The sequence below is a fragment of the Cercospora kikuchii genome (assembly GCF_019650295.1).
Source record: "Cercospora kikuchii DNA, contig_00003, whole genome shotgun sequence".
Taxonomy (NCBI): domain Eukaryota; kingdom Fungi; phylum Ascomycota; class Dothideomycetes; order Mycosphaerellales; family Mycosphaerellaceae; genus Cercospora; species Cercospora kikuchii.
The window spans coordinates 156,227-180,515 of record NW_025408584.1 but is presented as its reverse complement, the minus strand read 5'-3'; the positions used below and the strand labels follow the sequence as shown (position 1 = coordinate 180,515).

The 24,289-nt window shown below is 52.0% G+C and overlaps 8 protein-coding genes across 8 annotated transcripts; 3 read left to right on the top strand and 5 right to left on the bottom strand.

The window, feature by feature from the left end:
- Nucleotides 1-439: 439 nt before the first annotated feature.
- On the bottom strand, nucleotides 440-877 carry CKM354_000446000 (uncharacterized protein; the record flags this gene model as incomplete). Its single annotated transcript, XM_044799697.1, has 1 exon — nucleotides 440-877. The coding sequence occupies one exon, from the start codon at nucleotides 875-877 to the stop codon at nucleotides 440-442; it is 438 nt and encodes a 145-aa protein (XP_044655632.1).
- A 1,321-nt stretch (nucleotides 878-2,198) lies between these two features.
- Nucleotides 2,199-4,760, top strand: CKM354_000445900 (uncharacterized protein; the record flags this gene model as incomplete). The annotated part of the gene is made up of 5 exons (XM_044799696.1): nucleotides 2,199-2,532; nucleotides 2,593-2,699; nucleotides 2,769-2,958; nucleotides 3,024-3,671; nucleotides 3,721-4,760. The coding sequence occupies 5 exons, from the start codon at nucleotides 2,199-2,201 to the stop codon at nucleotides 4,758-4,760; spliced, it is 2,319 nt and encodes a 772-aa protein (XP_044655631.1).
- A 2,762-nt stretch (nucleotides 4,761-7,522) lies between these two features.
- CKM354_000445800 (pre-rRNA-processing protein ESF1) lies at nucleotides 7,523-9,616 on the bottom strand (the record flags this gene model as incomplete). Its single annotated transcript, XM_044799695.1, has 1 exon — nucleotides 7,523-9,616. The coding sequence occupies one exon, from the start codon at nucleotides 9,614-9,616 to the stop codon at nucleotides 7,523-7,525; it is 2,094 nt and encodes a 697-aa protein (XP_044655630.1).
- A 248-nt stretch (nucleotides 9,617-9,864) lies between these two features.
- On the top strand, nucleotides 9,865-10,507 carry CKM354_000445700 (uncharacterized protein; the record flags this gene model as incomplete). Its single annotated transcript, XM_044799694.1, has 2 exons — nucleotides 9,865-10,096; nucleotides 10,164-10,507. The coding sequence occupies 2 exons, from the start codon at nucleotides 9,865-9,867 to the stop codon at nucleotides 10,505-10,507; spliced, it is 576 nt and encodes a 191-aa protein (XP_044655629.1).
- A 2,739-nt stretch (nucleotides 10,508-13,246) lies between these two features.
- CKM354_000445600 (uncharacterized protein) lies at nucleotides 13,247-16,630 on the bottom strand (the record flags this gene model as incomplete). The annotated part of the gene is made up of 1 exon (XM_044799693.1): nucleotides 13,247-16,630. The coding sequence occupies one exon, from the start codon at nucleotides 16,628-16,630 to the stop codon at nucleotides 13,247-13,249; it is 3,384 nt and encodes a 1,127-aa protein (XP_044655628.1).
- A 381-nt stretch (nucleotides 16,631-17,011) lies between these two features.
- On the bottom strand, nucleotides 17,012-19,396 carry CKM354_000445500 (uncharacterized protein; the record flags this gene model as incomplete). Its single annotated transcript, XM_044799692.1, has 1 exon — nucleotides 17,012-19,396. One exon carries the CDS (start codon nucleotides 19,394-19,396, stop codon nucleotides 17,012-17,014), a length of 2,385 nt encoding a protein of 794 aa, XP_044655627.1.
- A 315-nt stretch (nucleotides 19,397-19,711) lies between these two features.
- Nucleotides 19,712-20,533, bottom strand: CKM354_000445400 (isopentenyl-diphosphate delta-isomerase IDI1; the record flags this gene model as incomplete). The annotated part of the gene is made up of 1 exon (XM_044799691.1): nucleotides 19,712-20,533. The coding sequence occupies one exon, from the start codon at nucleotides 20,531-20,533 to the stop codon at nucleotides 19,712-19,714; it is 822 nt and encodes a 273-aa protein (XP_044655626.1).
- A 486-nt stretch (nucleotides 20,534-21,019) lies between these two features.
- On the top strand, nucleotides 21,020-23,985 carry CKM354_000445300 (MCM DNA helicase complex subunit MCM6; the record flags this gene model as incomplete). Its single annotated transcript, XM_044799690.1, has 2 exons — nucleotides 21,020-23,809; nucleotides 23,866-23,985. The coding sequence occupies 2 exons, from the start codon at nucleotides 21,020-21,022 to the stop codon at nucleotides 23,983-23,985; spliced, it is 2,910 nt and encodes a 969-aa protein (XP_044655625.1).
- Between the last annotated feature and the right edge of the window lie 304 nt (nucleotides 23,986-24,289).

Below are 24,289 nucleotides of genomic sequence, written 5' to 3'. Positions count from 1 at the left end.
TACAGATAGGCTTGTAATGAGCGAAGAAAGGCAGCTCATCGCAATATTAGAATAGACACTGAGCTGAGTCAAGGAAATTAAGAGGAAAGTCCGAACAAAGTGAGCGACATTGCACCTTAGCTGTTGCGGCATCTGTCGAATGCATTACACAAACTATGGCTAGATCCATGACGAGAGTTGCAACTTTAGACTGGTGCACAGTCAGAGCGACCCTTCAAGATCCTGCGCAATGTGTCGGTAGATTGGCCGGCCCGTTGACTTTTGCGTGTGAGCAAGATATCCTAAATTGTTCGCTTTCCGGGCCCAGCACCGTCGCAAGGCCCACCGAGAGATCTTCTGGATGGCGGACAAGAAACGTGGATATTCGCTGGTGAATCAGAAGAGTGTCCGGTCGCTCTACTTCGTGACTCGCATGGTGCATCGATGGGATACAATTGTATCATTGATGCGAGTCGGCTTCGATGACTCCCTTCTTCAATATCAAGTTCCCATATAGTCTGCGTTCGCTAGTTGAGATGATGACGAATGCTGTCTTGGTTTGTTGATAGAATGAGAATCGCTCCAATTTGGCGAGCTCGAACTTGTCGCCTTCGTGCTTCTGGATTGTCGACCGAAGCTGTTGCATGATAGGCAGTTCGGTGCTGAGCCCAGAGTCCATACACCACGCGGCTTCTGGCGCGTACTGATCAAGAGGAATCAAGGACAGCACGGCGTTTGCAGCTTGGACCGTGTCAACACCCGCCAGGTGAAGTACTGGGGGCCCTATCGAGGCGGCCGGATAGTTCGCATCCACAATCGCAAGCGAGTCGCCATGGCCCATTGACGCCAGTGCTCGTAGCAAGTCTGGCGTCAGAATAGGGTCTATTCCCTTTAACATGATGTCCAAGATTGATGTGCAAAGTCCCCACGTCAGATTCCAATCATAAACAATGTCGGGAGGTGCTGCCTGCCCTCGGGAGCATTCGCACTGCTTTGTTATAAGAGGAGTCAAATACTTATGTCACTTCGCCAGTTCAACCTTTGTCCCATACAGACGCCACAAAAGACTTTGTTCGATTCGCAGGCCTAGGTAATTTTCCGCTCGGATTATCCGACCCGGATCAATGCTGATCCTTCCCTTGCTGGCCTAGCAGCTAACATAGCAGCTACCGAACGCAATGCTAGCCTTGCGTACCTGTTACGCTAACTTAGGGTGCGTCTGAGTATTTGAAGACACCACATAACCATGACGTTGTTAGTCCGAATCCCGCAAGCCTAGACTATGTTACTATCCTTACTTTCTTGCTAGACATACAATCTAGTAGGTACCGGTGCTGCAATACTAGAGCGCACTAGTGCCACGGGATGTATGCAGCGCAACATCTGCACTTCCCGTAACCTTGGATCCTGCTGCCGGCAAAACAGAACCCAGGATTGATACCTCGTACTCCTCTGAATGAGGATGTCGAGTACCATTTCGATCCTCGTATCCCCGCCTTGTGCAGCGTAGCTAAGGCGCTCTGTCTCGACAAGCGAAGCTGCTGCAGGACCAAGTTCATGAGAGAGGTTACAAAGTGAGCGTATCGCCCAGTTTCCATTTTGCTGTCTTTCCGACAGAGCACAATTACTAGATTGATATCGAGCACTGCAGCAGTAGTGGCGTAGAGTTGGCGCGACTCGTTCCAATGTCAATATGAGGCTGTATCCATTGCGTGGTGTCGTGGCCTACCTCTCTGTCGGTTCATGGCGGTTAAGGAGGCAAGCTAGCAAGTTGCGAGGACATGTCGTGATACCGATACGTGCTCCACCCGCGTTCGCGGATGGCTCCAACATCTGCACTAGTTAGACAACACTAATCAGCAAAGCTACGGATTGGTCACGTCCGCGTCGTACATGGAGTTGCGCAGAGCAACTTTGAAACTGGAGCAGGCCGCAATATGGTCCAGGAATAGATGGCTGCGCATCAGAGGGAGGTAAAAAGGCCGGCAAATATAAGATCTCATCAGACCTCTGAAGTTTGTTCTCCACAAGAGACGATGCCGCATTTGCTCTAGCCTCGCTTCCCCACACTCTCACAGGATAGCCACGCGGTCACACGTTCAGTCTATTTATCCGACTTGAATCATATTATTTAAGTGCAGAAGACGGCTGTGCATCTTCTTGATGAACGCCAGATACCCGAGACCGGCGCGATCACAACCAGCAATTGGCAGGGCATCATGAGGCCTCTTACTTCTGTTCTATACATCTCGACGCTTCTGAAGACACATTTTGTGTCTGCTCAATATGATCCATCGCAAACTCTTCGCTCCGGCACGCCTGCTGATGGTCAATCCGTGCTCGTCGTGGGCAACGGGCGTTCAGGAGGCAACGTGTTTGGCGATATTAATGAGCAACTTTGGCTGAACGAGGACACGATCTGGTCAGGTCTGTACCAGAGGCGCGTCAATCCAAATGCAAAGGAAGCATGGCCACGAGTCCGCGACGACTTGGTTCAGAACAAGTTCTCCTCCGCCGGCAATGATGCGCTAGCTAACATGACCCCAGACCCAGGTAAATTACCTCTTCTTGCACACGGACCTGTCCTGCTCTGACTCTAATATTGTGGAATAGATCTTGTCAGACATTACCAACCAGCCGGACATCTGAACATCTTCACAAACGGGGATGGTTCGCAGATGCAGGACTATAATCGTATTCTCGACATCTCTACTGGAATGGTCAGCATCAACTACACGTATCAAGGGATCGACTTCACTCGCGAGGTCTTTGCGAGCTACCCTGACTAGGTCATCGGTGCTCGCTGGCGCGCAAGTGCCCCATTCAGTGCCACTATCTATTACGAGCGCGAACAGAACATCCACCAGAAACTAGCCACGACAGACAACAATGAATATAAGTTCTATCTCCAAGGAGGCAGTGATCCGAGTCCTGGCCAGCTGGACTTCAACATCGAAGGTCGCTTGGTACCGGTGGACGGTAAGCCGCATCCACTGCCACTTGATGGTGGAAGAGCTATGTGCTAAAATCAAACCCTGTATCAGGCTCCGTTTCAATCGTCAATGGAAACGCATTCCGACTGTCCGACACTCGCGGCTTTGACATCTTTACTGACATCCAGACGACCTATCGATGCCCCGACAGCAATGAGAGAGCCGAGAAGGCTGCTAGGAACGTGGCCGCTGCAGTCGCCAAAGGCTACGATTCTGTACGAAGTGCAGCCATTTCGGATTATCAGAATCTGTACCAGAGAGTGTCGGGCGATTTTGGAACTACTTCCTCAAACTCGGGGCAGCAGACGACCGACGGACGCCTGCAGGCCTACCGTAACGATCCCAATAGTGACCCGCAGATGACTGCTCTTGGTTTCAACATGGGCCGTTACCTTTTCATCGGCAGCTCGCGAAAGGGCTACAAGCCACTTCCACCCAATCTCCAGGGCCTCTGGAACACCAACTATGATCCACCATTCGGCAGTCGATTCACAGTGAATATCAATACGCAGATGCTGGACTGGCCAGCGGGACCTACCAATCTTGCCGACGAAATGCTTGAGCCTTTCTTCGGCCTACTCGATGTGTCGCGCACAGGCGGCCGCGAGCAAGCTTCAGACATGTACGGGTTGTCTGGCTTTGTCATGCATCACAACGCGGATGCTTGGGGTGACGTCGCGCCCAATGACAATGGCACCGGTAAGCTGCCCTGCTCACGACATTTCCGAGTGATGCTGACTTGCATTAGAATATACTCACTGGCCCATGGGTGCAGCCTGGCTCGGAACACATCTGCTAGAGTACTATCGTTTCACTGGTGACAGTACATTCCTTGAAAAGACGACCCTGCCATGGCTAGTGGAAGCTGCAGAGTTCTTTTACGCATGGTTGTTTGATCATGAAGGATACTTGACCACTGCAACCAGTCTCAGTCCGGAACATGGCTTCTACATCCCGGACGGCGCAGAAGGGGCAGGCCAACGCACAGGCATTGACATTGGCACCTCTATGGACCGCCAGTTGCTAGCTCAATTCTTCGGCGACATAATTGAGGGCTATACTGCCATCGGCCAATCAGGCGACGACCAGGTCAGCAAAGCGAAAGATGCACTGGCGAAGATCAAGCCACCCGAAATCGGTTCTTATGGTCAGATCCTCGAGTGGCGTGATGAATACAATGAAGCGGAGCCTGGACATCGCCATCTGTCTCCCTTGTTCGGCCTGTTCCCAGGCTCTGCCATGACCCCACTTGTGAACAACACGCTTGCACAAGCTTCGCAAATTCTCCTCAAGCATCGCCTCGATGCAGGCTCTGGTTCCACTGGATGGTCGCGGTCGTGGTTTATCAATTGCTTCGCCAGACTGTATCAAGGCAATGACGCCTGGACCAACGCTCAGCGTACTATCCAATCCTTCTTCGGGGTCAACATGTTGGACACTCTTGAAGGTCCGTACTCACCATTCCAGCAAGATGGCAATCACGGAATCGTAAGTGGCATTACGGAAATGCTGCTCCAAAGTCACGCCAGCGTTATCCACATTCTGCCCGCCCAAACCTCTCAGGCTCGAGCTGGGTCCGTGAAGGGTCTGATAGGACGTGGCGGATTCAAAGTCGATATCAGCTGGAATTCTGGAGGCGGCTTGAATCAGACAACGGTCACCTCGCAACTAGGCGGTCAGTTGACACTGCGCCTCAACAATGGCCAGAACTTCCAAGTCAATGGTCAGTCATACTCTGGGCCAATTGGCACCCAAGCTGGGCAGTCGTACGTTATTACTCCGGCTTAGCAGTCGAGTATTCATAGTGAGCATGAAACATAAGTCAAGTTGACAGCACAGATGAGTTAGAGCTAGAGGTTCAACTGCTCGAATTCTACCCCTCTAGTTGACGTGAACACTTAATCTTTCAAGAGTTCGTCCGGGCCGTGTCGTCTATAGAGCCACACGAAGGCAGTCAGTCATCTGCTCTCTACCAGCCACAAGCGGCTCAGCTCACGCACCAAAGCCTGCAATCTCTGAAGGTTCGTTGGGTCGTCCTGTACTACTTGGATCGAGTTTCTGGGGTGAAAACAGCATTTCTTGGGCGCCATCCGCTGGGAAATAGACGCCTTATTGAACTCCAATACGCACATTGTTTGATCCAGACTCGGCCGACTTGGTCCGCGTCTTGGTGAACATCGAGACGCATAAACCGGATCATTAGTAGAGAAGCTAAAGGGCGGTCTTGGCATTTCAGGTTAGTGCCGATGGGGCCGCTTATACTAGGTCTTGATAGACACTAAGGGCTATCGTATCTGCTGACATCTCTACACCGTAGGTCTCCAGCCGCTGATATATCAGTCCGATCGCATTACTGTGGCTCCTAGTCAAATCTTCATTCATACTCAATTCCTCCACCCTGCATCTACAGACCGAGCAGACTCGACACCGATCCACCATGCTGGCCACTCGCATCCTCCTCGCACTGGTGGCGCTCGCCATGCCTATCTCTGCTAGACTACGCGATGGAGGTACACATACCTGTGTTGAATCTGCATCTTTGGACTTTACGCTGAGAACATCCAGATGAATGTCAACCGGAAAACGACCAGTGCTGTCAATGTTACATGTTTCCTAGTGGCTCTCTCTATAGCGTCAAGTGCAACCGTGAGTACTCAACAGAGTAGATACGCATGAGACTTTGCATCTGACAAGTGAGAACAGCGGATCCATCGTCACTTACGGGGTACAGATGTTCAACTACGGCAGCCGATTCTGGCTGCGATGATACGCAGTGGAGCAACAAATGTTAGTGTGCTATCCAGAAGCTGCTTCCGGCTTTGGTCTTGGGTTGGGAGGCGCGTTTGTGTAGATGCTCCTTTGTATGTCAGCGCGGATACGTGGAGAGGCAGACAAACCTGCGACCATGGTGTACAGATCCGTCGTCCGTATATTCGGACTCTTCGTGTCTCGAGGGCATTTGATGGGCTTACTCGTCAAGGCTTGAAGAATTCGTTCCCTTCATGGAAAGAATTGTACAAAGTATGTTCGGTACCGTCTTGCGCAGTCAGCGATTTTGTTCGTCGGCATGTGCCCACTCCAACAAATTGGACAATCCGATCAGCCCCTTTCTCATGCCAGCCCCCTCCTACCGGCCACGCGTCAGTTGAACCTTCATCAACGATCAGACAGAACCAGCATTCAGCGATCGCATCCAGCGAGATAGCTCACCCGTAAGTCGTCAACGGAATTGATGCGGGCTCTCGAGACCGAGATGGACGGCGAGATAGGCGATGGACGGCTATCCTGGTCAACATCTTCAGGGTCTCGCTGCTCCGTCGGATGCGTTTGTTTTGCTCTTCTGTGCAAATTTTCCAAGTTTATCGATTTTTCGAACGTGCTCACTTTGCCCCAGCCTGTTTCAATCAGAGCTCTATGAGCAGTCACAGAACACCAGCTTCCAATAACAGCATCCGGCAAGATGGTTGAGTCGTAAGTCGTCAGTGAGAACTGACGTTGAACAGAACGGCGTTGCACTGCTTCTGCAGTAGACCGATAGAAAGGCCTCTTCGGTGGCCAGTGCAGGCTAATCTTTTGCGGATGCATTAGTTTTGCCCCCTCTCCTTTTCTTCTCTGCTCATCAAAGTCAAAGCCTCTTTCCCTTTTCTGCTTACGTATTCGTGAGGTGGAGGTATATTAACAATCCGGAATGACAAATCCTCAACGATTGCATCCGGTGAAATGGTCAAGTGCGTAAGTCGTCAGGTTCGCCTGACGCCGTACGAACAGGCGGGCAACGATTGGTGTGTAACTGGCTTGAGATTTCGCTGCTGATGGCGATGTGAGCTGGAGCAGCGAGCCGGATGTGATTGTTTTGCCTTCGACGTGATACTTTTCTCCTGTTCGTGGTTCAGGGGTCAGATCTCTTTTGCAGCAGCCATAACTAGCGAAGCAAGCTATATGACAGCTCAAAGAGGCTGGAGGCTAACGATCGTATCGGGTGAGGTGGTCAAGTCAGTAAGGCATTGGATCAGTCGATGCATGATGCAGTGGGCAGTGGAGTTCTTCACCAATCCAAGATGAGACTGAATCTTGTAGGCGTTGCACTCATGGCTCTCGGCAGCTTCGCTCGATGCAGGTGTTTTGTTTTCTTTGCTTGGTCTTCTGCCGTCACATTTTGCTCCATGCTCGTCAAGTTTCCTTGGAGTTTGAACGATCCCTCATCTATAAAGAGAGTATATCGCATGTTATGCGGATATGGGTATTCATATATTTCGAGGAATCTGAGGGCTTCAACGATCGTGCTTGGTCTGGTGGTATCGTCAATAAGTCGTTGCATGTATCATGATGCTTGACTTCCGGCAAGCTGGTGTTGCCCACATAGGTTGTCGAAAACCTACAGGTGCGAGTTCATCTTCCTGTCTCATCTTCCGGCCCAATCGCGATTGTTTTGCTTCCCAGATCCAACATCTGTGAAAGATGGGTGTGTGTAGTACATTGTACCGTGCGTCGAAGTCCGTGAAATTGTGGGTGCCACAGTAACGTTAAGCACTCGTCTCGACGAAGCGCAATTACCTACTCTTACTTTTGCCCTTATTCTTGCTCTTCAGCCTCGCCACAAGGCCTTTGACATCATCGTTGGCACCATTAGCACTTCCCTTTTGTTCTGACTTCGCCTTCTTCCTATTCTCTTTCGGTGGAGCGTCATCGTCCTCCTCATTATGCCTTCCCTTCCTCTTTTTCCTTCCCTCTTCCAACAGAGTCTCCATGCCCTTCGTCTTCTTGAACTTTGGATTCGTAGGATCAATTGCATACTCGTGGCTCTCGAACAGCGCGGCGAATCTGGGATCGTTGGTCTCGACTTTGAAATCATCTTCGACAACATCCTTCTTGGTCTTCTTGGCATGCTTGCCTTTCTTCTTCGCTTGCTTCTCGGCCTTTTCGATGTCCCGCATGTCGAAATGCTCGGCCCCGTCTTCGCCAGCCATGAGGAGCTCGAGTTCCGCTTTGCGGCCTTCAGCTTCTGCTGCGGCTTTTTCTTTCTCCGCTCGTTTGGCATCTCGCTCTGCTTTCTTGGCAGCCTTCTCTTGCTTAGCGGCGAGAGCAGGATCATTGAAAAATGGATCGTTGAAAGGGTCGTCGTCTTCCGAATCAGCTTCAGCGCCGTTCGTTGTAGTCTCCGCAGATTGCTCTTCGGCGTCCGAGTCCTCAGCTTGACCATTGGCTCGAGCCTTCATCCTCTCCTTTCGCTTCTGCTTTCGTTCCTTTTCCTTGCGAATGTACCGCTGCTTCGTTGACTCTTCGTCCTGTGGCTCATTCTCAAACACGTTACCCTTGTCCTTGGTATTGCTCAGACCTGAAGTAAACGTAATTTGCATGTCGCCCACTACCTCCTTGTCGTTGCCGCTGATCTTCTCGGGCTCAGCACCTAGGCCAAGTTTCGCTCGCAGAACCGCCGCTTTGGCTTTCTTCTTCTTTTCCGCCACTGACATGCGAGACGAAGTGCTGTCTGCATCGCTGTCATCTGACCCGATATAAGCTTGCAGATCGTTCTCGTCCAACTCCGCTCGAGAGAAAGCTCGCTTCTGCACTTCCTTCCGTGTCGCGTCGTCTTGATCCCAGGTCAATTGCACTTTCGAGTGTGTCAGAGCTTCTGTCCGGAAGTCATTTGGTGTGTAACCTTGCGTGAGCTGCATGCACTCGTCGTGTACTTCATCGTCCTCGAAGGATGTCTCGTCTGGTACGAAGCGTAGATCGAAGAAATTCGATGTTGACAGATATTCTCGCCCGTCCATGGCATCGTACAAGGTCTTAGCAGTGTGCTCGTCTGAGCATTCAATCACAGCATAGTAGTACCGCAGACGCTCCAGCTGATATTGCCTCAACTTGGCCGAGTCAAATTCCTCACCTTCACTGGCTTGCTGCTTCAACAGCCGCTCCTTGATCTTCTCGTCATCCTCGCTCTCGCTATCTTCCTCTTCCTGCTGACTCTTCCGTTTTGACGACGCGAAGATCTCTCTTGGCGGCCCCTCCACCTCTTCCCTCGCCAGGCGTTCTCGCCCAAACTCGCTAGGATATATGACAACACTCTCCACCTTGCCACTTGCAGGCAAGAAGCTTTGTGCAACAGCCATGATATCCGCAGCCCTTATATTGTCCCAATCCAGGTTCACGCAAGCTATTCGTTTTGTGACCTCACCCATGGGAATCTCTTCTGTCTGCTCGTGTCCCGCTGTCGCATCTGCAAGTTCTGCCTCCTCGTCCTCCTCTTCATCCTCGTCGCTGTCCTCTTCCTCGTCTGATGTCTCTTCTTCACTAGAAGAACTCTCATCGAATCCTCCATCGCGCGCAGGATCGTGCTTCTTCGCAGTGACCAGTTCTTCCTCTTCCTCGCTCTCCTCCTCACTGTCTTCTTCGCTGCTGCCGACAACCTCTCGCTCCTGCTTCTTCGGCTTCTTCTCTAGTCGATATAGCCTCTCAAGCTCTTTCTTTCCGGCCTCGGGCTTGATCTTTCGTCCATAGCGATCGACAGTCGCCTTCTTGCGGAAATCCTGATCGGTGAAAAGAGTTTTGAAGCGAGGGTCGACCGAGGTGCGCGCTTCTTTTCGCGAAGGGAGTCGGTATCTCGGATCTTTCTGGAGAGCTTCGAAGCGACTGTCCGACATAGTGAAAGGCGTTGTGGTGATGTGAACGGGAAGTGTTCAAGCTTCTGGACTTTTTTCGAGGTTGCGATCCAGAGCGGAATTGGCTCCGCTCAACTTTTTCTCGTGACGCGACGTCAGTTCGTGGACACGCGACGACAACAACAGCAAATAATGTGAACAACCTTCGAACTGGCCGCAAGTACTATGCTCAGCTCTCCAGATACCCAAGACTGTCATATCCCACGTGAAGAAGGTTGAGATATCCCAAGATGGTCCGCATCAAGCACCGATATCTCCTGCTAAACATCCTTTATCCGAACGAGGAAAAGGCCAAATCAACAGTCGCAAGCAAAACGGACGATGAGTTGCCATGGGCAGTCCAATTTCGAAGACCAAGCTCCGATCAGTTCAATGGCGGAACACTGCACAAGATGATCAAGAATGGAGTTTCCGAGCTTTTTGGCGACTATGGAGCCGGCATGATCGCCGGTAGCCTGCAGAGTGTGTACCTCCCATCCTCAGTGGTATCGTTTTCATCCTTCGTCCCTGCTTACTGGTCCTTGCATAGTCAAATACTGCTCACCCGCCACATCGACCGCCATCGTGAGAGTGGCAAGAGAGCACTACAGACTCGTCTGGGCAGCTTTGTCGTTCGCGACCCGATTGCCGAAGCCACTGGACCAACCTTGCGTCATACAGGTCGTGAGAGTCAGTGGCACAATCAAGAAGGCGGAGGAGGAAGCTATCAGGAGGGCGAGGCTGGTGATTTTGCGAGCTCAGAAGTCGAAGAATGATCCGAATTCTGCTCTTCTGGGCATTACGGCAGATGACGATGACGGGATGGAGGGTCTGGCCATGACTAATGGGATCGAGGATCGCGATAATGCTGGCGAGGAGGATGAAGACGACTGAAGCACCAGACCAGGCACACTATCACTCGATGGCAAGCAACTGATTGGCAGAGCAGAGCTGCTGCGCCCCCGAATTCCACGATATAGCGCGACCGGCCTTTCTATTTTTTTTTGGTGGCTTGCTGCTGATGAGATCAGTTACAGAAAGGATGTATGGCACTGGGAGGCTCAGCCTTCGTGTGCATTGTCATCACGCCTGTTGCTCTGAGAACCAGATTTTCTGATCGAGTCGTGCCTGAGAGAGAGAGGACACGCAGCGCTATTAAGTGCTTGACAAGGAGGCCTTCTGCTGCTTCAAGAACATCTCGCAATGGCAGGATGATGTGTCTGAATGCATCCACAATGCTACTGTGAACCTTCGTAGCGTATTTCTGGACTTTGATCGGGGATCAATCATCATCACCCTCAGGTCCACAATGTCGACAGGTTGCTCGACTTATCACGCATATCTGCAGCCGTCTTCCGTAGGCGGGAGAGCGCACCCTTGCGACAAGAAAGTTGCCGACACTGGTTGGAACCTTGGGGCACATACTTAGCGGAGAAAGCTACGACGCCTCAAATCACATGAAATGCAGCTTTTCCGTACCACATGAGTGCACCATGCGATCCCGATAGCAGAGTGTCAGATGCAATGGCTGATCCCTGCAATCAGTGCGCAAGGATTTCGTACCACACATTGATGGACCATTGTAGGTGCCGCAATGGATATATATGGATAGATTTGGAGTATATTGGCAAAGAAGCAAATCGCTCTGAAGCAAAACAAATGCCCATACCCCAGGATGCACTGAGATCGAATTCCAATCCCCTACATCAACACCGTCAGAGTTTAGAAGTCATTCGGTCATTCCAAGCACAGTTCCAGTCTTTGCGACTGATTGATTGTACCACTAGACTATGGGCGATCGTTGAGATGCCATGTTGTTCTCGAGGATATGTAGTCCACCAGATTTCGTGGAGAGCAAGGAGATAGTACTGGGAACTTTCCGGTCTTTTACGGTGCTCAAGGTGAAGACCGGGGAAGGGAACGTTGTTCTTGCTTCTTGGATGGTGGATTAAAACAAACAGAGAAGCGCAAGAGAATCGCCTTTGCACTGAATAGTGTCTTGCTACTCACAATGTCAACAAAAGCTCACTTTTGCTCCGGTCAACGCCGCCTGTTCAGGACTCTGAAGCACGACAAATGAGCATAGAACGTGTGCCCCCATTTGGACGATTGGCCTATTCGCTCCAGGCACCAGGCTCCTGCTCCAGGCACCAAGCTTCTGCTCCATGACCGAACTTAGCTCGAAGCGATCAAATATCTGTTCATCAGCGCAATATTTCGAAGGGTGCGTCGTAAGAACTGTATAGTTGAACGAAGCACGATGTCTTGAGCAGTACAGTCTCCAAGCTATTGTATAAGATGTATTCTCCACCCAAAAAAAAAAAACAAAAGAAACGACCAATGTCCGCAGCTCCCATGGAATAAGAGGCCAAGAGCAGCTAGTCGAGACAAAATTGAATTCAAAAAGCAAAACAATCGCCATTGGCCCGGCGACTAGGGAGCTGCAGAACTTGCTTCCAGTCCCCTGTCATGATTAAGCTCCAAGACTAAGAAAGTGTCCCTTAGGCTACTACAATTTAGCGCATCCAAAAGTGAGACGCGACTTAGAAACATACCGCCAGGCCAATGCCGATCGTTGAGGAACGCTGCTGTCAAACTGAATATTTAGGCTGCCGAATTTCTGTATGGATGGCAAAAGGTACTGCCAGATCATGCCCCATAGAGACAAACAAAACCGACCCCAGAGCTACGTAGGGCAAAAGTGATTTGAGGAGCAAAACAATTGTCCTTAGCTACGAGAGAGCTGGAACCTTCAATGGTTACAATCTGAGTCAGATCGGAAGCCGTTGTATCGCTGACCAGCATTGCTCAAGCACACGCTTTGCACATGCGACTTACGAGGCATACCCCTAGGCCAAGGACGTATCGTTGAGATGGTTCTTTTCGTGATTGCTTAAGTACACTGTATGCATCTGGCACAGAGAAGAAGCGGACAAGCTTAGAAGTCATTACGACGGATGCAAACAGGAGATAGAAAGGAGAAGCTCTGGGCAGGGCAAAAGTATGCGAGAAGAGCAAAACAATCATCCCTGATCTCACGTCCTCCGACAAGTCTTTACCATACAGAATTTCGCTAGTCTGTCGCAGTAGAGTCTGCCTGAAATTTGATCTCAAGCACACGATATGTATGCGACTTATTGAGTTACCGCTAGACCAGGGACGATCATTGAAGCAGCCTGCTCATAGCAGCAATACAAATGCTGCAATTCCTCGATACCATGACAAAAAAGCCACAGAGCACACTTGAAGGGCAAGGTGTGTGTGAAGTTGAGACTGCACTGGGCTGAGGCAAAAGTGGATGCAAGAAGCAAAAACGTTCATCCTTAGCCTTGCAGCGTAAGACCGCACGGAAGACCACGAGCAAATTCCTGTGATTGCGTCCGATTCTACCTGTACCTTCACATTTTTTAGACACATACATCGTGTGTGATTTACTGAATTGCCGCTAGACCAAAGACGTTCGTTGTCGAGCAATGATTTCTTTGGGCGATAAGCCTTGGACAGGCATGAGAGGAGCTTCCGATGAAATTGGAGCTTCCGATGAGAAATTGCTTTGCATACCACGGAGTGTATCACTCGCTCTGAAAGCCATGCAGTGAGCATTACTGTAATAATATCACCTTCGACGGCATACTAAGCTTCCACCATCTTGAGGCCTTTCCAGTTCTGTATTCTCTCGCCATCACATCTTTCCTCGACTCTCGCCTTCAGAGCCTCGATCAATCCCGCACCACCCTCCTTCTTCGCCATTTCCAACCAACTCAACGCTCCACTCCTCGTGATCAAAACATCCGCACCACCCTCGATACAACTGATCCTGTACACCAACTCCGCAATTCTCTCTCTTACCAACCGGTTCCTCTTCGCTCCAGTACTTCCCCACAGTGCCAGAACCATCTCCATCACTTCCGGCTTCTTCGTTGCATCTTTCTTCTGATCGCCCTTCCTCAAAATCTCAAGGTCTGCGGAAGTGCGAACGCCATCGACCAGCCAGTCTAACACCCACTGCACTTCTTTCCAGTAAGCATCGTCATCATCAGGTTCGGCAAGTAAAGTCTTCTCGATCCAGTACCGAGGAAGGCGTTTGACATCCCATTTCGCGCCACGGATGAGGAAGTGGTTGAGTTTCGCGTAGAGATAGTGAGAAGGTTGGGTTTGTATGTTCAAGGCGCGGGCAGCGAAGGTTCCGGCGAGGTAAGGAAGAGGCTTGTCGAGAGGTAGATAGTGCAGTTCGAAGGTCTCAGTGAATTCGCCAATGAGCAGGGAGATGTGGGCGTGATCATCAGCAATCGTTTCAGGATCGATCGAGGATGGACGGAGTTGGAGTTTGACTTTGTTCAGTTGGGTGAGGGCTTGTCTGCGGACATCGTTGTGTTTGGAGCAGAGGCAGAGCATCAGGGCTGAGATATCGCCGTCTTCAATTGCGAGGTCAATGTCCTTTTGCGCCCAGCGGAAGAGTTCGGTATGGTTCTCGCGCTCGGCTGGTGGCGGATCGAACGACAAAGCGGGTGCAGATGGAGCATCGGTGACCTCTTCCATGCCCACTGTAGGAGCAGTTTTAGGCAGTGTTTCTTTGAGCTTCTGCAGAGCCTGGGAAGCATGAGCTTTGACAGGTTTCGCCAGCTTGGCCAGCTCCTTCGTGCATCTTTTTGAGACCTCGGTGAGTGCCGCATTGCCGTCCGAGGTAAGCTGTAGCAAGCTCAAGAACTGGACAATCCATTGTGCCTCTGCTTTGCCTTGCACGGGGTCTTTCGCGGTTACGAATGAAGCCTGCTCACGCACGACGGCCGCGAGGATGCTTGGCAACGTTGCACCAGAAGTAGCGAGTGCTTCAAGATCGTCAACGTATTTGACTGGCTTTCGTGTTGCGCGTCCAATGCAGTCGTCGATGAAATCCCACGCAGTGCTGTCATCGGGAAGTTCTGTAACGCTCGCGACCAGAGCATCAAAAGGCGACAACTGTTGAACATCATCAATTGCGTTCAAAATGCCGTTCTCGGTGAGCACGCTTTCGACCAGTAGGCGGATCTGCGAGTTGGTCACCTCCCTCCGATGTATCCGGAGCAATGTGACAATGGGAGTGTATTTCAAGCCACCTTGCTTGTGGAACCAACGCATACCAGTACTGTGTCGGGCAATGGTGAGCAGATGCTCGAGCTCCAGCGCCCGCAGACCTCCAGTCTCATCATTTGTATTGACAGCAGGCTCCTCGCTGTGCAGCAGCGCTTCTGTCAAGGCATTGGATATATCCACAGGGTCCTCGAGCGCTTGAACAGGAATCACTTCGTAGTACAAGCGCATCAGTCTGGCAATGGACTCTCTTTGCAGGGCATGCGAATGGTTGTCTGGCATCTTCCGAAATACAGAGACCACATCTTTCAGCTTGGGTGCTCGCTCGACGAAGCGTTGTACCAGTCGCTCACCGGCCTGCTCCCATAGCTGGCTCTTGCTATGCTTTCGTAGCTGCACAAGGACAGCATCCAGTTTCTGTAAAGCAGCAATCAGGATGCGGACGGCGAAGAAGGCGATGAGTTCCTCGTTTTGACTTAGACAGCGATTGAGGACTTGCAATGTGAGCGGCTGTGGCAAGATATTCTCAATCATAATCCTCGTCTGTGGCGGAACCAGTGGTGCGTCACCCTCTTCACCAACGATGTGAGGTGCATCGAGACGCACCACCTCGAACATAAGCGAAGCATATCCTACCCAGGTATTGGAAAGTTTCGGGTCGAGCTGCAATTTGCTATTGTAGAAGTATGCCGCAACGAGCTCTGGAGCAGAGCGGAAGCACGTCAAGAGCAGCTCTCGCTCTCGCTCGTCAGAATGAGCGCGCAGGGTGGCAATGTACGACAAGAGACTACTGTTGCGAACAGTTATTGGCTCGCCATCGTCGTAGAACTCCAAACTATCCAGTCCGAGATCGATGTTGTCATCAGACTGCTTCGAGCGGTGCTCTGTAGTTCCAGCAGGGTACCAGCCGGCCTTTCTCAACACTCCGTAGGATTCTTTGCTGCACACAGCTTTCAGCCAGTCGAAGGCCCGGTCGGCCGCGGCATGCTCTTCGATGCTACGAGTGGCGACTGCAGTCACCTTTTCCAGATTCTGCGACGTCAACAAAGCGGCCTTGGACGCCCGAGGTACATTGTCATCCCTGAGAATGTTCTGCTCCACTGTAGACAACAGCTCCGTGACCAGATCGGCAGGATCTGCGTGTACGAACTGGAACAGCGCGCTGCAAAGTGGCTTGCTCTTGAGGATGTCTATCTTGCCACCCTCGTGTAAGTGTTTGAACAGAACCAAGACGTATCGCACTGTGAGGATGCGGATAGATGGCCTCTTGCGCGCGTCCTCCTCCGAGACATCAAATTTGACGAGGCCGAGATTGCGACGAATCGTGCTGGTGTCGAATGTCTGCTCGCGGCGCTTATACACTTCTCGTGCCAGCACACCTCCGTCAAAGCTGGTCACTTCTATGAGAAGGCGCAGAGATGGGGAGATGATGAAGTCCTTGTGCTTTGGGCCATCAAGACAGCGCTTGATGAGGCGAAGATGCTGGTGCTGCAAGACTGTCCGACAAAGCAGTAACCCATATTCCCGAAGGTCCAAAATCCCGGATAGTGTCTTCAAAAGCAACGAAAGTACTGCGCAGACGGTTGAGGCCAGATGATCCTTATTGTTCTGGTTGGCAAAAGACCAGGCCTGCCATAGTTGTGTGAGGAATGGATGCTCAGTGTCCTTGGGGTAGCTGGGCTTCTGTGTGTCCAGATATTCTCGCAGTATTGATATCTGCCGTCCTCGGTTGTCTTCTTCCTTGTGATATAAGATGCTTTCAAGAAAAGCCTTGAAAGATGCGATGCCGTTCAGCAGTTGCTGTTGTTCTCCATCTTGGCGGAAGACCAGATACCGCTGCAGGTCTCGCGCGTAGGTCACTTCGAAGACCTGCGCCGGTTGATGCTCAGACCGCGCCCGCTTTGGCGGCCTGTCGGCTCCATCCTCCTGCCGGTCGCGTTTAGACATTAGATCGCGATGAATCCTGGGTTTGATGTGTTGCAGATTGGCAAAAGTTCGAGATCGAGACTTTCTTGAACGCTTAGTCAGCACTGGGCTCGTGCACGCCAATGGTTGATAGATTAGTTGACGCCCCATCAATCTCAATCAATATCGAAGGGACGTTCAGTATTGTAATGGTTCACGAGCGTCCATGCTATTGCGTGCGAATTTGATTTGGGGTTCTGTACATCTCGTGCCTTGTGAGCGAACAGCGAAAGTTAGCGAAGATAGAGTCGCGGTGGCAAGATATCTTCGCACGCGAGCCCAGACCATAGTCATTCTGCTACAATCCATCCTGTCTCCTTCCGAGACCTCGTCCTCCATGCCATCCTGCCCGACTATGCCGTTCTATTTCACTTTCGTAGGCGAGCGGAACGAGAGACTCGACTTCCTTCGCACTGACTGGCTCAATGTACCATGCTCTTGGCTCACTGCTCTCGTCAATGTCTTCAGATCTTTGTACATCCTTGGCACGTTCGACGAAGTCCAAGTAGTATCGCCATTACGCATCAGAACATTCTGCTTGCTGAAGTTTGTGTAGTCAGGCAGTCCTGGAGAAGCATCTTGCGCATCCATGGACGATTCGAGGACAGCAGTATCGCTGTCAGGTATCAGAACTTCTTGTTGGCTAAGCCAGCTGGCTCGTCTGGCTTCACTGGAGCGCTGCTTGATGATGCGAGGCTTCTTGCTGGATGCCTGCTGTAGTCGCCCGGCTGCTTGACTGAAGTAGCGGCTTTCGTCGAGATTTATCTCGGTGTTGCGTCTACGAGATGCAGGCTCTCTTCCTTCCTCAGAGTGTTGGTCGTTTCCATCATCATCGTTCGAGTGTACGTTGAAGTAATGGCTCTGCTCAGTAAGTCGCGCGCTGTTGCGTCGTGTATTTGCTGCGGTGTTCTCGGGACGACTGTTGCACTCTTGCTGCATGGAGCTTTTGCGGCGTAATATGGAGCGTGGTGCGCAAGGCCTCGAGAGCAAAGGCGTACCGCGGTCAACATGCTCCACCACGTGCACATTCGGCTCCAGCATCTCGTCATCGCCATGGTTGTTAGCCGGGAAGAGTACATCGGTATCAGGTTCGTCCATTATCACCTCGTCGACTTCGATCAAATAACGCTTATCGAGCGGAGTTCTGGCAGCCGAAGAGGCTGGGAATTTGCGGAAGTCGAACTGAACGCCTGTACTACGAGCTCGGCCTGAGAGCCAGTGAAAGGAAGTTTGTTCTGATGGGGTGGAGCGCTCCGGTACATGCTGGTCGCGAGGCGACGGGGCACAGAAAGAAGCAGAATGCCTGAGAGGCTTGTTGTTGATTTGGTCGTTCTCTTGATGCGTTTCGATTTCGGATTGGTTCCAATCGTCGAGCCCATCACACTCGTCCTCGCTTTCATCCGAGGATATGGAGTACACGCGTTTGGGCGCCGTGACAGACGATAGTCGTTGAGACATCATCTTGTCCAGCGCGTGATCGCTAAAGGTAACTGTGCGCCGCTGTGCCGGTTCGGCGGAATGTTGTTGGCGGATGCTGTTCTCGCCAGCGTGAGCTGCTTCGTCTTCCATTGACGTGGCTGCGTCAGCTTCTGCCTTGACCTGCTCTTTCACGATGTCTCCCAAAAATTCAACAGCGGGCAGAGGACCTGGCTTGAGGGTCAAGGTGGAAAAGCCCATTGCTAAATTTCGGCGACCGCGGCGTCGCTTCACGACAGGCTTCGGATGGGTAACTTTCATCTCTGATACCTCGAACCCGTCTCCAGCCACCGTCGTCTGCTTGGTTGCCTTGAAAAATGGCGCACGTGCGAGAGCCTTTCGTTGCAATGCCCCAATCGACTTGTGAGAAGACTTTGGCTTCTTGATACGTCGTCTGAGTGAGGTCAAAGGAGCTTTGATAGGCGAAGACCTCCTGTGACAAGCATCTTGATGATCTGCTGTGTGCCTGGCGGTGTTGCTCTGGATCGGGTCGTGGGCCTCTGCATCAGGCGAGTCACTACTGCGTGGATCAGGCGCGAAACCTACATCAGAAGGAGATTTCACGAGCAACAATTCATTTGCTGAAAGTCGTCGAACGGCTGATTGAGGGACAGACCGCATCGCTGCCACTGTTGCTCCACTTGGCTTTGTCCCAGCTCCTTTCTTCGCGACATTTTTTCCCACAGCAGAACGATAATGAGGACGAGTAGCGTGGACTTGCCTGGGAACACCATGAAATGGTCCGCTTGTCAGGTGTGAGGTGACCCTCTCCAGATGGGAGTCTCCTGGATTCGCACGATGCGCGGATATCGGGGAGTCGAAAGTCACGGCCTCGGGGTTTTCCTGTGCGCTGGAGATTGCAGTCTTCTGCGCATCCGGCTGTAAGATTCGTCTCCTCTTAGGTCGGCCAGCGACGCTCGTTCGCCGCTGTTGCTGATCGGCAGTCTTTTCGCTCAGCTGTACCTGATGGGGCGACGAGCGTATTGGACTTGCATTCCCGCCGTAGACTGCTTCAAGCTCATCTTCTGACAGTGGTGAGTCTTCCGGATCAATATCTCTCGTCGGGCGAGGTTTGCTGGATTTGACGTTCCGTGATCGAATGAGAAACTCGTCGTTCTCTTCGATTGCGATGTCGTATGTGTCGCGTCGGAGGAAGTGGTCACCTTTCAGCGGGATGAGTTGACCTTGCTGCTCGTTTGAAGTCACGGCTGGCATCAGTGGCCCCGCGTTCAGTAACGCCATGCGTCTCGCACGCTCCTTGGTCCGAGACATTGTCAGTCATGAATTCGCTGTATACGATTTCAGGCGGCGAAAATGAAGCGAGAGCTCGCATCTAGGCAGACGGTTCTTACTCAGGAAGGCGGGAAAGCGTGGCTACTACGCGACAAAGGGAAGGAGCGACGAACATCGAAGCAACACTCCCATATGCTTTGGAACATAATAATGGAAACCTGCTGTCGCCTACGCGGCTCAGCATGAGATTCTTGGTTGGATTCTGTCGGTCTCTGGTATCATGAACATAAACCGCTAATCATTGCGCAAGCATTGGCCACTGCCACCGAGCATGTGTGTGAAGGTATCGTGATTTTACTTGCTGGTGACCTTTGCAGGCAGCATGCGCCTGATCTCCGTCTCGCCCATATACTTTTCCAGCCCAGTGTCCAAGTGCTGCCACCACTCGAACAGCATGCTTTCGCAGATGAGCTTGAACCACGGCGTGAACTTGAGCTTTCCTTCTGCAAACATCGCCTTCAAATCTTTCGGAGTCACGTAGTCGGTGGCCTGCACCTCATTGGGATTGGGGACCACATCGACATCGGCCTTGATGAACAAGATGTAATCAATCTCGTGCTCACCCCACTTGCCGTCGCTGGGTGCGAGGTAGTGTATCCTTGTCAAAAACTTGAACTTTTCAATTGGCACTTGCTCTGCCTTGATCCCAAGCTCTTGGTCAAGCTTCCTCTGTGCCGCACGCTTCACACCCAACACAGCAGCATCCAATGTTGACCCCGTCTCGCCAGGGACGCCCAAGGGGTGCGAGCAACATGTGTTCGTCCACAAGTCAGGGAAAGTGATCTTCTCAGAAGCTCGTTGTTGCAGCAGTAATCGGTTTTGTGAGTCGAAGAGGAAGACGGAGAATGCGCGGTGGAGCAGGCCCTTGTTGATGTTGTCCATGAGATGGCACATCTTCTTGGATCCACTGCCAATTGGGAGGTCATTGTCGTCTAGGACAATGCATACCTCGTCCATGAGTCGGATCTGCTCCTCATCGTACCCCGCCATGTCGGCATCTTGTGTGGCAGATTGTGTTTGGGTTGCGAGTTCAGTGTTGATCTCTGGAAAGAGGCGGAGGATGTTCTCTGCCGAGGATGGGGACGCCGTCTGCGTAACGGTCGTCGTGGCGGTCATGGTGTGCTGTAGCAAGCGAAGTAGAGGTGTGGCGAGTGAAAGTAGTTGAATTGTTTCTGACCCCGAAGTCGTTCGATGTTTCTTTGTGGACTTCTCCAGACAATCCCTGTCGGCTCGTCGCTTGGCCCTGCAGGAACTTCGCGCTAAGAACCACTTTACGCGTGAGGTAGAAGTGCAAATATCGTGACAATAGTGAACTTGAAAGCCAACTGGTATCGCTGCAATGCAATCACAACTGAGTGGCCCGGAAGATGAGCCTTGAACTCTCAAGAGTGTGAGCAGCGACTGGCTCTCCACTTTTCCCCAACTCCCAGATGTGATCGGAAGGGGCGCTCACTGCACGCTGCCACGACATTTGCTCCAGAGACGCGAAAATTGTACGTGAAGCGCGTCGTCTGTCCCGCCGCGAAGTCGTCTGCTCGTTTCTGCTTCTGTAATCCAGATCCGCTCCCACCAACACCAATTGCAAAGGCCACAAACCCAACCATGTCGTCGCTCATTGATCTGGCCATGGGCTCGGACAATGCACCTACACCTCGCGACCCACGAAGCGATGAATCCGATGGACGAAGACGGCAGGCCCGTTCTTCATCACGACCAAGGGGCGGTGCGACACCCAGAGGACCGCCGTCTATCAGCACACCTGGAATGCATAGCGATATCGACGGTTTCGCTGATGATGAGGTTGTCGGCCGAAGAGGCATGAGGCGAGCCACGACTGGTGCAGCAGATGTCCCGCGAGTCGTCGATACCACAGCAGAAACACTGGGCATACAGTTCGAGCGCTTCCTCGAAAGCTTCACAGAAGAGCCCACGCCTTCAGCACAGCCACTGTCGAGCGCCGTGACATCAAGCAAATACTATATTGCGCAAGTGCACGGTCTGGCACAATACGGGCTCTCCACACTCTATGTCGACTTCACACACCTAATGGACCACGAGCGCGGCATTTTGGCCAATGCCATACAAGGCGACTACTACCGTTTCCAGCCGTATATGCTTCGCGCACTGAACAGCCTGATCGCCAAATACGAACCAGCATATTACCGAATGCACAGACAGCCAGGCTCCACCACGGCGAGGACAGACACCTCGCAGGCCACCCAGAGTATTAGCGAGGAAGAGGAAAGCAACTTGAACGACAAGACACCAAATCAACAGACGGACAAAATCTTCACATTGGCTTTCTACAATCTTCCGCTGGTGTCTAGGGTACGACAACTGCGGACGGAGCAGATCGGAAAACTCGTATCGATATCTGGCACAGTGACGAGAACATCGGAAGTGAGGCCAGAACTGCATCTTGCGACATTTGTCTGCGAGGTTTGCAACAGTCTTGTTCCAGATGTGGAACAGATCTTCAAGTATTCAGAGCCAACCCAGTGTCCCAACGCAACATGTGGTAACAGGCAAGGCTGGCGACTGGACATTCGCCAAAGCACCTTCATCGATTGGCAGAAAGTCAAGATTCAAGAGAACAGTTCTGAAATTCCAACTGGCAGTATGCCCAGGACGATGGAAGTCATCCTTCGCGGTGAAATGGTAGATCGCGCGAAGGCTGGCGAGAAGTGCATCTTCACAGGAACTTTGATCGTAGTGCCGGATGTCAGTCAGTTCAGAGTTCCGGGGATGCGAGTGCAAGCAGTTCGCGATACTCAGGCGCCTCGTGGGTCAGATACTGGAGGCGGGGGTGTTTCAGGCTTGAAAGCGCTCGGAGTGCGTGACTTGACCTACCGTATGGCTTTCCTCGCGAACATGATAACCCCAGACACTTCGACACAAGGACAGCACTCCAGCCAAAACTTGAAGGGCCAGGCCGGAAATTTGATGAGCTCACTCGCGCAGAACGTGGAAACTTCTGATGGTCTCGGTGGTGAAAAGGCACAGCAGGATTATCTCGACACGCTCACGCCGGCAGAAATCGATGAGCTGAGAGAAATGGTGCAATCAGAAAACATCTATATGAGGCTCGTGGACTCCCTCGCCCCTATGGTGTTTGGACATACCGTCATCAAAAAGGGTCTTCTCTTGCAGATGCTCGGTGGTGTTAGCAAGACCACCCCGGAGGGAATGGCCTTGCGTGGCGATATCAACATCTGCATCGTGGGTGATCCGTCAACCAGCAAATCACAGTTCCTGAAGTACGTGTGCTCGTTCTTGCCACGCGCTGTGTACACGTCTGGTAAGGCGTCTTCTGCCGCTGGTCTGACGGCTGCCGTGGTAAAAGACGAGGAAACGGGAGAATTTACCATCGAAGCAGGTGCTCTCATGTTGGCTGACAATGGCATCTGCGCTATCGACGAGTTCGACAAGATGGATATCGCAGATCAGGTGGCCATCCACGAAGCCATGGAACAGCAGACAATCTCGATCGCGAAGGCCGGCATACAAGCAACACTGAACGCTCGCACTTCCATCCTCGCAGCGGCAAATCCTGTCTCAGGTCGATATAACCGCAAGACGACGCTGCGCGCAAACATCAACATGAGTGCACCGATTATGTCGCGTTTCGACCTGTTCTTCGTTGTCCTTGACGACTGCAACGAGGACGTGGATGAGCACTTGGCCAGGCATATTGTTGGGCTCCATCAAAAGAAAGACGAGGCGATCGAGCCCGAATTCAGCACTGAGCAGCTGCAGAGATATATCCGGTTTGCGCGTCTCTTCCAGCCTGTCTTTACCGAACAAGCCAGAGCTTACCTCGTGCAAAAGTACAAGGAGCTGCGAGCGGATGATGCGCAAGGCGGTATCGGTCGCAACTCTTACCGCATCACCGTCCGACAACTTGAATCTCTCATCCGTCTCAGCGAGGCTATCGCCAAGGCGAGCTGCGTGGACGAGGTCACTCCCGCGTTCGTTGATGAAGCTTTCAAGCTGCTGCAGCAAAGTATCATCAGCGTGGACAAGGACGATGTCGAGTTCGAGGAGGAAGACGAGGCAGCTGCAGTTGACGACGCAGAAGGTGGCGCTGCTGCGGACGAAGAGGATGCCCAGATGGGTGGTGAAGAGGGTCCTGCGGCCACACCGGCTGCCAGAGCCTCGCAGACACCTGCTCCTCAACGACCAAAGACACAGATCAAATACGACGACTTCATCAAGATCCAGAACATGCTGCTGAAGCGCGTGAACGAAGACCAGAACGAGGAACAAGACGGTGTCGAAGAGGATGACCTGCTGCAGTGGTATACTGAGCAAGTGGAGGAAGGCATCCACGATACGGATGGGCTCGCAGAGGCCAACAGCCTTGCAAGGAAGGTGCTCAAGCGCATGGTAAAGGTACGTGAGAGCTTGTGTCTTGATGCTATTGATCAGTTCACTAATTCGGCTTACAGAACAACGTCCTCATGAAGGTACAAGGCGAGGGTCTCGCAGAAGAGGATGGAACCGGCTTGGAGAGAACAAGCAAGACAGTCTACGTTGTGCATCCAAATTGCTCCACGGAGGATTTGTAGGCTTTTTTGTACAATTGATGATTTCCAGCATGAGCGACAATGATCGGCGTTATGGTGGTCTGCGTGCGGGAGTCTAGCGAGGATGGACTTGGACGATACCTCTCGGTGTGGATAATGATGAAAATGTGAACAGTAAACCATGCTATTCCAGCGCTGTCCACAATCATGAGGAGGTTGTGCTCTCCACCAGACTGTTTGGCCTCAGGCGCCACTCCGAAATTTCGCCGGGAGTGTCGCTACTTCCACACGTCAGAGCGGCTTTGACTCCTCGACAACAACGAAACCGCCACACGCTCTCGCAAGC